Below are 13,637 nucleotides of genomic sequence, written 5' to 3'. Positions count from 1 at the left end.
CCTAGGGGGAGGCGGCCTTCAGTGTCGTCACGGGCAACAGCTTGCTGTGCGGCGTCAGGGGTTGCGCTACAATGCGTTGGCATTTCTTTGAGGCGGCGGTTCAGTAAATATTGAGGTCAAGTGTGAAGTGGGCCTTTTCTCCAGACCACTTCAGGGAAAGATTTTATGATGCAATACTTGCCGAATAAGAAAGGCAGACCATCGGGAAAGAGCAGAATGTGGTGTGGTCTGAACACGACATAGGTCATGTGTTGATGGTAAGGGTGGGGGACATTACAAACACACACACACATTATGCTGTGACTAGTAGTGGGGACGATTGCAGATTTTGACACAGCATTGTGGGGACACTATGTCGTCCGATGTAATGTTGACCCTGGATGTGTGACCAAAGCGACAGTGGCAGATATGTGCAGTTGAGACCCATGCTGATTCCTAGCTGACGCAGTGTTCTGTCCGTGTGCATGTTCATGTGGACGATCTTTTCCCGCTGTCCGTGTCGGGTTTCATTCATATATTTCCCAAAATGTAATGTGTGTAGAACCCCAACAGAGCACTACTGTGCAGGAACACGCAAGGTTAGTGAATAAGTCTGTTGCAGAGAATTGTTACATTTCAAATTAAATTTACATTTAGGGCATTAGCAGACGCTTTTATCCAAAGCGACTTACAATAAGTACATTTGTCAGAAGAAGGTGAAACAATATACTGTCGGTACAGTAAGGATGTTCATAGAACCAAGTTCAAGGCACAAACAATAGCTAGGTTAACCCATTCCCTGTATACAACAAAGATGGCTAGGATAAGATGCTACACAACTAAGAACTATAACTAAGATAACATTACGTAAGTTACATATTACATAAATAAATAAGTTATATAATACATAAGTAAAAAGTTTGAATCATCTTCTCTCGGACAAAAAAAGGTTCTTCATAGTTGCAAATTAATCTTCTACACAGCTTCTCAGTAAAACCACAGAGATGGCCAGGGATCTTCTCTGCAGCTGTCCATGCCTTCAGGTACAAAACCAACATACAGAAACAACAAACACACACCACATTATCACACCATTCTTTTTGAACAGCATAAAGGTTGCCCTAGTTTTCTTTTGTAATACAACAGCTTTGCAAAATGTCAACCTGCAAGAGACCCTCCCCACACACACAAATACGCAGAACTATAAGGTTAACCGCATGTATGTAGCAGACACACAAACTTCTGTGGTATGAAAATGAACTTGCCAGACTCACTGTCTTTGTGCGTGTGTGCACATGAGTATGTGTGCGTTTGTGTGTATGCTGGTGTGCATGTGTCTAGGTTGCTGTGTGTGGATGAGGGTTTTTTGCTGGTGTGTGTGTGTATGTTTGAGTGCATGCATGAGTGTGTGTGTGCTGTAGGTTCAGGAAACCACAACCCCAGCTTCTGACATTTAAAAATTACCATCTTACCTTGGCACTTTAACTCTAAACATTATAAAACTTTTCAATACCTAAAAGAATGACCATTAAAAAAAAAGATATATATATATATGTTTCTCATTAATTGACACAGTGACCAACCAGCCAACAATAATTACCGGAAAAACGGTTACAATTGTCTGGTACCATATAAAAAATTTTGCTAGACACTCTTTAATCCTAAAAGTAATGCTTGAACATTACCAGTTTTATTATTCCATTACGTTTAACAGCTTATTATATCACATTAATGCTATGGGTCTTCCAATCCTTCTCAGCTGCATTTGATTGACTGTAAGATAATACAGGAAATACAAAAAAACAACTGAGGTATACACACAGCAAAAAAGGATCACAGCCTCCGCTGGGGAGATTCTTCTGTTCACACAAAGTCAATATTATTTACATCACATCACTTACCGTCAAAAATGCGTTTGTGAGAAACTTTCCGTGCAACTTTCGAAATTGATTAACACTTCATCCACCTCCAGGTTTCCACATAAACCCCATGGCTAATAGAATCTCAGAAACCCTGTGACTCCAGTTTGGACGTGAAGAAACACAGTGACACACTGTGTCCCTGGGAATAGAAACATTGGATCACAACAGGAAAATATGAGGAAATATTTGAATGATTTAATGTTTGGCTGTTAATATTAGTTTGCTGCTATTATTTTCCTAGGAAGACCACTCCCTCCCGTGTAAAAACTCCCTGCATGCATTCAAACGAACACATGCACACCTACACACACTTTTGGCTTGAAAGTGAACATGGCAACCAAAAAAACAATGACAATGAAGATGACGAATACTCTTGTGTTCTTTTATGTCGCGCTCCGTTGGAATAGGGAGGAATCTATGTCATTCCGGAATTATTCTTAGAACTATGTTCTTACCGTTTACATTTAGGGCCTTTAGCAGACGCTTTTATCCAAAGCGACTCACACTTGCCATTGTGTGCAAACAGTCTAAAGTGATTTATCAACGGCAATGTTTGTAATTATTCACAGGGCCAAAGGCCTTTCCCAAACCACTGGTAACAGTATTTCCAATACTAATGACCCTTGGTTGCCCTCGTAGTTCAGACAGGCGGTGTTGGCACAATGCTGCGCTGTGGTTCACAGTAAACATGGGAGTCACGCAGCAGCAGATAACTACGCATAACTGCTGTTTAATATGGGTTCGGTGCATTCCTCCTGCACTTATTTCCGTCCTCCTTCCCTCCTTCCCCAGATTGTATTCATGCCCCATGGAGGAGGAGGAGAGAGAAATATCCGGGGGCAACGCATGCCTTCTGCGGAAACTGAACCAAAACCACATGGTGGGTTTAGGCTTAATGATATTTGGATGACTCGCATAAAGGGCATCCAACATCCAATCTGGGTAAGTGGACAGCGAATCAATAGAAACTTAAGGGGGAAAATGGATGCTCTCTTTGTTTTTACAAACCAACAGACACACACACAGATAAATGCACACATGTGAATGGACGCACGTACACACATGCATGTACATAATGCAAAGCATGAGCTTCACATTAGCAAGGTTTTTGCTTGTGAATAATTAGAAGGGATTTAGTTTAAACAAAAACACACACACAATCTCCCCCCCCCACACACACACACACTCTCTCTCTCTCTCTCTCTCTCTCTCTCTCTCTCTCTCTCTCTCTCTCTCTCTCTCTCTCTCTCTCTCTCTCTCTCTCTCTCTCTCTCTCTCTCTCTCTCTCTCTCTCTCTCTCTCTCTCTCTCTATTTCTACACACGATACACACTCAATGTCTCTCTTTCACAGACACAGAAAACAACACGCCCTTGTTATTACTGGAAAGTCACAGGCGCAGCAGCCATTCAGGCGGCCGCGGGCCAACACAGCAGTCATCCCCCTCTCTGCCGCGGGCCAACACAGCAGTCATCCCCCTCTCTGCCGCGGGCCAACACAGCAGTCATCCCCCTCTCTGCCGCGGGCCAACACAGCAGTCATCCCCCTCTCTGCCGCGGGCCAACACAGCAGTCATCCCCCTCTCTGCCGCGGGCCAACATAGCAGTCATCCCCCTCTCTGCCGCGGGCCAACACAGCAGTCATCCCCCTCTCTGCCGCGGGCCAACATAGCAGTCATCCCCCTCTCTGCCGCGGGCCAACACAGCAGTCATCCCCCTCTCTGCCGCGGGCCAACATAGCAGTCATCCCCCTCTCTGCCGCGGGCCAACACAGCAGTCATCCCCCTCTCTGCCGCGGGCCAACATAGCAGTCATCCCCCTCTCTGCCGCGGGCCAACACAGCAGTCATACCCCTCTCTGCCGCGGGCCAACACAGCAGTCATACCCCTCTCTGCCGCGGGCCAACACAGCAGTCATACCCCTCTCTGCCGCGGGCCAACACAGCAGTCATACCCCTCTCTGCCGCGGGCCAACACAGCAGTCATCCCCTCTCTGCCGCGGGCCAACACAGCAGTCATACCCCTCTCTGCCGCGGGGCAGTGGTCATACCCCTCTCTTATACCCCTCTCTGGCGCTTAAACATATCAGCTGTTTTTTCCCGCCCGGCGAGTGTGTACCATTCTCGCTGAAACAGGGTTAGTCCACTCGGCGGTCAAAAGGGAGAGGGTGTCCTCGTTTACTTGCTCTATCAGCCCCGCCATGAACCGTTTCCGCACCCTGCAGGTCTGATGGCGAGATACCACCCCCACCCACACGTTATAAATACCTTCAGGCAGATCATACTAAGGCTTTTTTAGAAGGGCCGCCCACGCGTGTTTTGCTCCGGCGGCCTGGGCCCAGTCCCCTCTGGGGCCTTATCTGTGCAGGCCGCTCACACCCCGGCCTCGCCCATCAGGGACCAGGCCTGGCCGGTGGCAGGGGGCCAAGCTGATGGCCTGATGCGACCCAGGTCACAGACAGCCACAGCACAGTAGGAGTCGACCATCAATCAAAGATTGTTGTAGTTTGAATTACTGGGTTTTTATGATTTAGATTTATTCAATCCAATTGATCGATATTTGTTTTCCATTTTAAGATGTGATGTAAAAATAAATGATAGGTAAATCATTGTTTCAAAGCTAACATTCAGGGGGAGGTTGGACAGGATTCGGGGATTGAAGGTTTTTTTATGGGTGAGTAGATAGTAGTAAGCCTATATTGTTATGCTCACAGTACAACAATCGCTCTGTAAATAAAAGTATTTCTGCATCAAGAATCTAAAATATAAACACACACAATTCTACTAAAATAGAGCGTTTTTGTCCTTGATTTCCCCTTAATGCAGATGGACTTATGAACACGGCACAGTGGAATTATTCCCACATATCAATGGATTTGGATTCAATTAACCAATGAACTTTGAACAAGAAGTACATTATTTACGACAGAAACTAGTTACATTACGGCTTGTGTTGCATTTCCCTCTAGCATCTACGCCCTTCGACCTCAGTGCATGATATTCTCAATGAATGGTGAAATGATGCTGATGAAGGACATGCACTGGCCTCGGTCTCCATGGAGTTATTTGAGCATGTATGAGCATCGGCTTGTAGATATCAGGGCCAACGAGAATCACACTGTCACCTAAGTCTTCCATAAGCAAAGCCTCCTCTCTCTCTCTCTCTCTCTCCCCCCCCCCCCCACGTCGCCATCACCCTCGTGGAGAGACAGTGGGGCTTCGGTAACGGTCGACCAGAATTCACCCGAGCACAAGCTTATCAGCAGACAAAACCAGGCCCTCGGCCTCCTCACCAACACTGACAACTAACTGTCACAGACGATGACTGGATCTCACAGATAACCTTTCATTGTTCCTCCTGCAACGCCGGTTCTCCACGCAATCTCTCGTCCCCTCGCTAATCGTGTCAGCCAGGGGCTGAGCTCGCTGTGGAGCGACCGCGATTTCAAATCAGTTTTTTTTTTTGTTTCGAAAAATCGTTACTCCTGTGTGAAGGAGAGTAGGGGAGGGGTTGCCAGTTAACTGACAAAACGAGGGGTATTTTGTTTTGATGAAATCGGGAACCAGCGTGTCAGTTCTTCAGGAAACAATCTCTTGCTCCACATTTTTTGTGTAGCTTTGCAGTGTATCCTTTTATGTCTGTATCCATATGGTTGACCTTGGTGTTAAAGAGACCATGAAGGTCAATGGAGGCGTTGTCATTCACAAAAGCCAATGAGAGTGCCCTCTAGTGGCTAAACAACACATGCACACACCATGCACTTAAAACATGTGATACATGGGGATGGCGTCTGTGAGAAGTAATATTGCATATAAAATGTAAATAAAATAAGTTGTCCAGTAAAGGTTCGATTTTCGATAATAACGCCAAAGCTGTAAAATACTTTGAATCTCAAGATGAATGTGTTCTTTCCGATATTACAATAATGTGAATTCGTCAGCATTTAAAAGTGTAATGTAGCTTAAAGCAAGGAAGAGTGAAAAAAAGTTGAATACTATGTAGTTGTTTATTTTTGATTTGCAAAACATCTGACAAAAATAACATTACATAAACACCGATTTAAAATAGAAAAAGAATAATATTTTTTAAAGAAATGGGACAAAAACATACATTGCAATAACGTTAGAGATTAGATGAATTAACTGCTTTATAATTGGAGCCATGACATGCTGATTTAAACAGGCAGTTTATGGCTAGAATATTCATCTTAAAATATGCATGTTACAGACATCTCAATAAGTGCTTTCGTTGTTTCAGGCTTTCGATTGAATGATAGGGTTACAATTCAATATCAAATCAAATGTTTTTATCTTAAGGAATAACTATTACAAATAATTGGTACGAGTGCTAATGTTTTTAAATAGTGGGCCAATCCTGAACATCTTTTTAAAATCAGTAAAGGTCCTTTTTTGTATTAACTTTATTCATATTTTCTTATTCATCTCAGAGGTTAGCTGGTGAACATTCAAAAAGGCGCAGTAAGAACCCTTTCCTGTGCTGTAGAAGTTTTCCATGGAAACACAGATTATGGGATGCACAACTGTGGCCACACGGTTTTCTTAGTTTAATCGATCAATAAACATCTAAATTTAATTCAGTGTTTAACTGAAGCAGTTTGACATGAATAGAACAAGAAAAGAAAAGAAGAAGAAAAGAAAAAAACACAGACAAAACAATACTTGTTTTGTTTCAATTTAAAGTGAGTAGTTGTTCCATTAATATTGTACAACAAGCTTCTTGTTTGATTTTATATTCCCCACTAAATGCCACCGCCAAGTAGGCCTATTCTGTATGTTGTATCGCATCTGGACTACTGTCTTGAGTATGTACAGTGGACAACCCGTGACTAAATGATGCTGTTAAGTACAATGCTGCTTTCGCATTGGAACACATTTCCTGACCCTCTCTAGAAACTCCTCCCACCGAGCTCCTTCGTTACAGTCCTGTGTGGGTGAGTGAGCCACCTAGTGGACAGCGGGAGCATAGTAGGAAGGCTGATGGATATTCAACGAGCAGAAAACCATGCCAAAGGTACATAGGCGGGCTCATGCACGCAACGTTTGTTTCAACGTCACAGGGCAAAAAAATATATTATCCATGTGTTGTTTTGTTTTTTCCGTCTAAAGGGCTGCATTCACTCCAAACCATTCCCTAACGTAAGCGTTGCGGACAAAATAGATGCCCGCGCTGCGGCGAGAAGGAACACTTGACTACAACGCTGAAAACAACCTACTCTTGGCGGGAACTGCCAGAAAGCGAGGGCCATGCGAGGAAGAATGTTACTTTTGGAGGAAATGTAGTCTCACGTGAGCCAGCCTTTGTCCCATTGGTCAGACTGCAGGCACTGTATGAAAACAAGTCCTGGTGTTTTTGTGCGTAAAAAAAAAAGTATTCAAATGACAAAGAGAAATGAAATAGAAAAGGTAATGCTTAGTCGGAGAAAAAGGAGAACAAAAACACATATTGTACAAAATAAAAACAAAAACCGAATGACTTCATTAGCTAGACACTCCCAATCTGCATGAGATATCTCTGAGGTAATCATTAAAGATGATTAATTAGACAGCAATAAATACCAACAAGAATACAAATATTACAAAAGTAAAAACAGAGGCAACTGCTTAATGCTAAAGCAAATATCTGTAGCTAAAAGAGGTAGTTTTTTTTTTAGGTAGATTATGGTGTGCGCCGAGTCGTGGCGCTCCTTTTTAAGAACTACATTGAATTGATCTCATTACAATCCCTGTCCCATTTTGGAAAAATTACTCTTGAGCCATTAGGTGGGAGATGGCCAACTGTTCTCTGCTAATTATTCAAGAATAAATGCTCTCTTGACCGGTTTTGTAATGGTAATAGTTTTTTGTACATCCATGATACAAAAAAAACATAAAACATGATAAACTGTAAAGCTTGCTGGTGATAGTGTACCATTAACTTTCATATTGCAGGTATTGTTGTCATGAATATTATTTCTAACATGGCAGGTATCTTACGAACCTACGTAAAAACCATTCTAAAAGATTCCCATTACCATGAGACTTTCAATGTTCCAGTATTATAAGAAAAATAGTAAAGTTAGATTTGATGGTTTCGAAGCAGCTTAGTGGAGAATTTTTTATAATAACTTGGAGATGCGTCTAATTCCCGTTCGACTATATCCTCACATGCATGAACAAGCTGTGGTTGTTGTTGTTTTTCCGAAGATAGAATTTAAGAATCTCTGGGAATAATATCGGTTGGCTGCCTAAACACTCTCCCTAATTTCAACAATTTGTTCAAATTGTTCAAACAACTTCAAAATAAAAGCGGTTCTGCATCACCACCCCTTGATTCGACCCCCAGCTTGGTTCCCGTGTGTACCCAAAGTGAATCCCCTCTGTTACCCTGTGTGTGTGCAGAGGGACGCCCCTCCTGTGGCACTTGCTGGATAACCAAACGATCCACGTTCCTGTCTACTACTCCTACCAACACTGTATCTAGATCGGAGAAAGAGAAAAGAAGGAAAACGCAGCCATATCCATAGAGGTAATAATCGTCGCAAAGCATTAGCATTGTGACTTGAGAAGAGAAGAGTACTTGAAAAGTCATATTCAATAACCCAGAGGGTCTCAACCTATCGCCCAACCCCGACATCCTGTACAAGTGGTACTTGTGTATATAAAGTATCGCAGTATCCTCATCTTCATCCATTACAATTCCCAATAGGGGCACTGGATCAACACCAGGGCCCAGTTGTTCAATATATAATCTGGATCAGAATGATCCAGATTTGGAAATCCCATTTTTTTGCCCTCCAGGATCAGGTAATCCATTTTACTTTTGTGCCAGTTTTACAAAGCCACATTGCATTGGATCACCTTGATCCAGATGCAAACTTTCAGGATTACCAAATCCGGATTACAAGTGCTCTAAATTGGACTAGCCTATTTATCACCATGTAGTACTTCTGCCTATGTAAAGAACAACAGGTAGAATAAAACTACTTTTGTCTGATTCGTCTCATATAATTAATGATAAGTGATAACAAATGACTTTTCTTTGATGTTAACTTCAATTGGCGTGATTTATTTTGTTTTCTTTAATGTATAGAAAGGCTTAATAGGTAGCCTGGGGTCTACTATTTCATTAATCAAATATTAAATAAATGTATATATACACCACAATATACAAATTTTATATTATATCATTTTTTTTAAATTGTATTATATTTTGTTCCTGAAAGCCTCCTTGAATCCACCATTCCACTGGGATCAGGCTAATCCTGATTTTTGGGATCAAACCAACGAGATCTAATCCGATTTCAGAATCCATTTTTTTATTTTGAACTACCCATTTCAAGATTTGATCCAATCCGATCGGCCGTAATCCGATCAGATGACTAATGAACAAATGGGCCCAGGGATTCATGTTAATCCACTTATTTTACTGGATGGGAGCTTGCGGCGCCATACTGGGCCTTCCTTTGCTGCGTGAGGTGCGGTTCCAACCGAGCGTCTAGCTAGCTGTGTTATGGTCATCTGTTAGGATAGGAGCCATCATGGAGGTGACTGAGAGGACAAGGCTGGCCTGATTCTACACGTTTGTTTGTTTCCTTTCATAATGCAGACACCCTGACGGACGTCTCGTGACGGTTTGTTTTCTCCTGCGTACAAGAATCGTCAGCAGATAAGTTGCTGTGAAATAATGAAAGATAACAATAAACAGAGTTGCTTTGGTGAGCGGAGTCCATCCTTCTGATGATGTTGACCGTCAAGCTATATTTGTAGAACGTATATGTCTCGTGTTTTAAGACACAGTTGGACAGATTTTTGAGTGTGCCTGCTGTTATCTGCCGTTCTCTCAGACCTAAATTACATGTGAGCCCTGGTGCTTTGGTTGTTTCATTGGCAGCAAGACAAACATACACAAACATTGTCCCAACCTTTCTATCAACAGTTGCGGAAAAACTGCAAATAAGAAGAAATTGAAACAAAACAAAGCGAGTAGAGCTCGCCTTAAGGTCGGTTAAAATAGGAGCAGCTGAAAACTACTAGATCTTATAACAAGGAAAAATAAAAATAACCAACAATTACAACACTTCACTTGATGACCTCCAGTCCTAGCCAGGATCAAAACCTGGTCAGGGGGCAGGGGCGTGTCCAGGGGGCCCGACACCACAACACCCAGCTCATGCACAGGGGTGCTGAGAATGTACAATCCACTAAATCAACAGATTCCAGTGAGACGCCAGATTTAGACCCATACCATGATATTTTTGGGGGGGTGGGGGGAAGGGGCCTTTGGACACACCATCTGTGGACATAAATCATCGGTCATACGCAGGAAACTCCTCAGCCACTGTCAACGTTTCAACAGCGTTCCTAAGCACCCTCGAGGTTGCATGTACCTATGGAGGGGCGCGTTAAGACCCCTTCGCTCCGTCTACAAGAACACCTCCTCTGTTTATTATCACCACTATCATTATCACACATCTCTGCCGTGAAGCTACCGCCAAGTCCCTTAGGACAAAGGGTCAATGGCCCCCTCTCAAGCTTGTGGTCAGCCCGATGTCTCTCTCTCTGCCTCGCTCCCTCGAGGTCATTGTCTCACAAAGTGGTGGCAAGACAAATGGAAACAAATATCACTTCAACAACTCTCCCACTACTTAATATCCCAAACCGCAGCCAATCAAGCATTACTGGCCTCAAATGTTGTTAGTCACAATTGGGACTTGTAAAAAAATCACCTATGCCACCTGAGGATGAAGAGGAAGAGGATTTGTATAGCAGGTTACAGGGTACGGTATAGGTTATACAAGCGGGGCTTAAAGAGAATCATGAGAAGCCAGGGATATGCAAGGTATAAGTATACAAGGTTATATTAACAGCATATCCAAGGCTCGGAATCTCCCTCATTCTACGTCTACTATAAAGAGTTGTATAACTAGCTTGGTGATCTATATGGCTTACATTAGTGAGCAGCACTGCATGGTAATCCTTCACAGCGCACTCTTTTCTTCCTATTTATCTTAAAAAGTGTAACTTGGAACAGAACCAAACCAGTCCTCCCTCCCCCCACCTCCCCTGAACCACTGTGTCAAAAAAACAAACACGTCCTTTACGATTATAATCTGTCCCCTTGCTTATTCACTCCAAAAAAACAAATACAAAGTCCAAAAGACCAAAGTGTTTGAAGGAAGAAACCAGTCATCAAAAAAAGAAAAGCAACAATATCATATGTGCATATATAGAATGCATTTTTACTCTTCTAGTAATATCTACGTAGCCCTATGTACAGCTGCGCAAGAAAGAAACAAAAAAACAATATACACCTGGTATTTACAGGGTGCGGCCACTAGGGGGCCGCGCAGCATACTTAATCGAACGGGAGGACCTGGGCGTCAGAGGCGCGCTCTGAAGGCCAGACCCTCGGACATTCTACAAATTCCACTTCCCAGTCAGAAACGAAAGGGGTGATATCTGAGGAGGTTTGAAGCAGCTTATTGAGCTCTCCTGCCACCCAGCTCACTGTACACAGAGGAGAAACAATTCATGGAATCGTTTTAAGGTTTGAAGTTTTTGTCGATAATAAAAAGCATCCATCGCAATAAAACATCTGCATCGATGCCAATTCCTGGTATGGTATGTTTGCTTCTATAATACAAGTTAGGCCAGTTGCTAGCTTGCTTTGGCCTTGTTTTACTGTTCCAGTTAGATTTGGCATTGTAGCCCTTTAAAATCTATTACAGAACATATACAAATACAAAAGAAAAAAGGTTGAATAACAGTGCTTACGGATACAATACAATGTGAGGCAATTTAACTATTTACAGCAAACTCTTGATTTGAAAAAAGAGACGAGAAACCGGCCAGAATGCAGGCCTGGTTTGATTGACAGTTAGCAGTGTAAAACACATTTAGTGGCTAATTCTCACCTCAAAACCACCCATCCCAAATAAAAACCACGGCACAACCCCGCTAAATTAGAAGGCTCGATTTTGCTCTCTGTCGTTAAAACCCCCAGGTGTGCACCCATCCTTTCCTTCATAAGTCCTTTGAGGCAAGTCGAAACAGCTCAATAAAAAAAAGCATGTAGTGTGTGACTGCATGCGAGAGAAGGCCTTGGTGCAGTTCCTTATGTTGTCGTTTCTGTAGATTGTGGAAGCTTTTTGAGAATGTAGCAGGCTGCACCTCTGGTGAAAGGTGAGAGGCGACGGGAGGCGCATGTTTCGAGCACATACAGAGTCATATGTACACCGCGTCGTCGACAAGACTAATGTACAGGCATTCAACACAGATTCGACTGCATTTCCTTATGTGTGTCACTGTTTGTGTGGAAGAAATGTACTGTTTTACATAGGCGATGTGCATGTAGACAACCCTAAGCAAAACCAAGAGGTAGTTAAAACTGAATGGCTAAATTAAAAAATTGAGTATGCTTGTTGTGTGGATGTGTGTACATATACTGTCCAGGTGTGGTAAGCAGCAGTTTCATTTAAATACAGACAAAAAACACTACGTCAAATATGTTTTAGGCAGAAGTTTGATGTCTAGGTATAGTGTGTGTGTGTGTGTGTGTGTGTGTGTGTGTGTGTGTGTGTGTGTGTGTGTGTGTGTGTGTGTGTGTGTGTGTGTGTGTGTGTGTGTGTGTGTGTGTGTGTGTGTGTGTGTGTGTGTGTGAGAGAGACGTGGAGTTCCCTTGTAGCTCTCTCTCTCCTCATCTTTGCCTACTCCCCACTGGACCACTTCGGCCATATCAAGGTCCCACTCGGACAAACTTCTGTTATACCACACAACCGACTCCCACTAAATACACGAGCGCACGCACAGACTTTCTTACAGACCTACTGATAGACACAAAACACACACTTCTCCTTAAAAACCACAACTTCATCCAGCGCCTTCTCTGCCTCCTCCCTCCCACGTTGTACCCCTCCTGCCTCGCCCTCCCTCCTACCCCCTCTCTCTACCCCCCTCCCCCTGACCTCACGGAGTGGGACGGTGGGGGGCGGGGGGGGCTCCTAGGAGGACGGCTCTAGGAGACCTCGCTGCCGAACACCTCCAGCACCAGGGGGGTGAGCTGCATGCTGTGCTCGGGCTGGAAGGACAGGGAGCGGTACTGCTTGGAGTGCTCCTCGTTCAGGCTGCGCAGGTCGGCCAGCTTCTGGATCATCTTGGCGTACAGCAGCCGGCCGCCCGGGTGGCTCAGGCGGATGTAGGCCTGCAGGGTCTCCGAGATGTTGTCCTGCAGGGCCTCGATGCGGGCGTGGTCCTGGACCCCGGGGCGGTCTGTGGGATGGGGGGGGGGGGGGGTTCAGGGTGACGAAGATGTCCAAAGGGCAACGGAATGGAAATGGGCTTGACAAACATCTGGCTTGTGGGACAACCATAAACCCTGTTGACTATATAACATGTTTATAACTATTATATAACACTGGAGACCTTTTCGAGGATAACACCTAGGCTTTCTTTATCATTACTTCCACTGTTATGGTCGAGTCATTGACCATAATCTGTGCCATATTACCACAGGGAGCGGATATAACTGCATAGTTAATGGCAATGCTTCATAAAGGGCCAGGGCACGCAAACATCTGTTCAGCTGCACATGTTCCCTTGCATGACTTGACTACATATACATAATATATGTTCTGAAGGCTGATGTTAATGCATACGACACACACATAAACACGAACGGCCCATTACCATGAAACTACAACGCCCACACAGACACGTACACACATCTGCGAAAACACAGAGA

The 13,637-nt window shown here is 43.8% G+C and overlaps 1 protein-coding gene across 8 annotated transcripts in view; it reads right to left on the bottom strand.

The window, feature by feature from the left end:
- Nucleotides 1–5,885: 5,885 nt before the first annotated feature.
- The window catches only part of vdrb (vitamin D receptor b), a 36,161-nt gene continuing 28,409 nt past the window's right edge, over nucleotides 5,886–13,637 (bottom strand). For all 8 annotated transcript variants that reach the window (XM_060070437.1, XM_060070443.1, XM_060070438.1 and 5 more), the window contains one exon: nucleotides 5,886–13,165. In XM_060070437.1, coding sequence (XP_059926420.1) covers nucleotides 12,912–13,165 — 254 coding nt within the window. In that variant the 3' untranslated portion in view covers nucleotides 5,886–12,911. The remainder of the gene's footprint in view (nucleotides 13,166–13,637) is intronic.

Source organism: Gadus macrocephalus, chromosome 13, assembly GCF_031168955.1.
Source record: "Gadus macrocephalus chromosome 13, ASM3116895v1".
Classification (NCBI taxonomy): Eukaryota; Metazoa; Chordata; class Actinopteri; order Gadiformes; family Gadidae; genus Gadus; species Gadus macrocephalus.
This window is presented reverse-complemented; position numbering and strand designations above follow the sequence as displayed.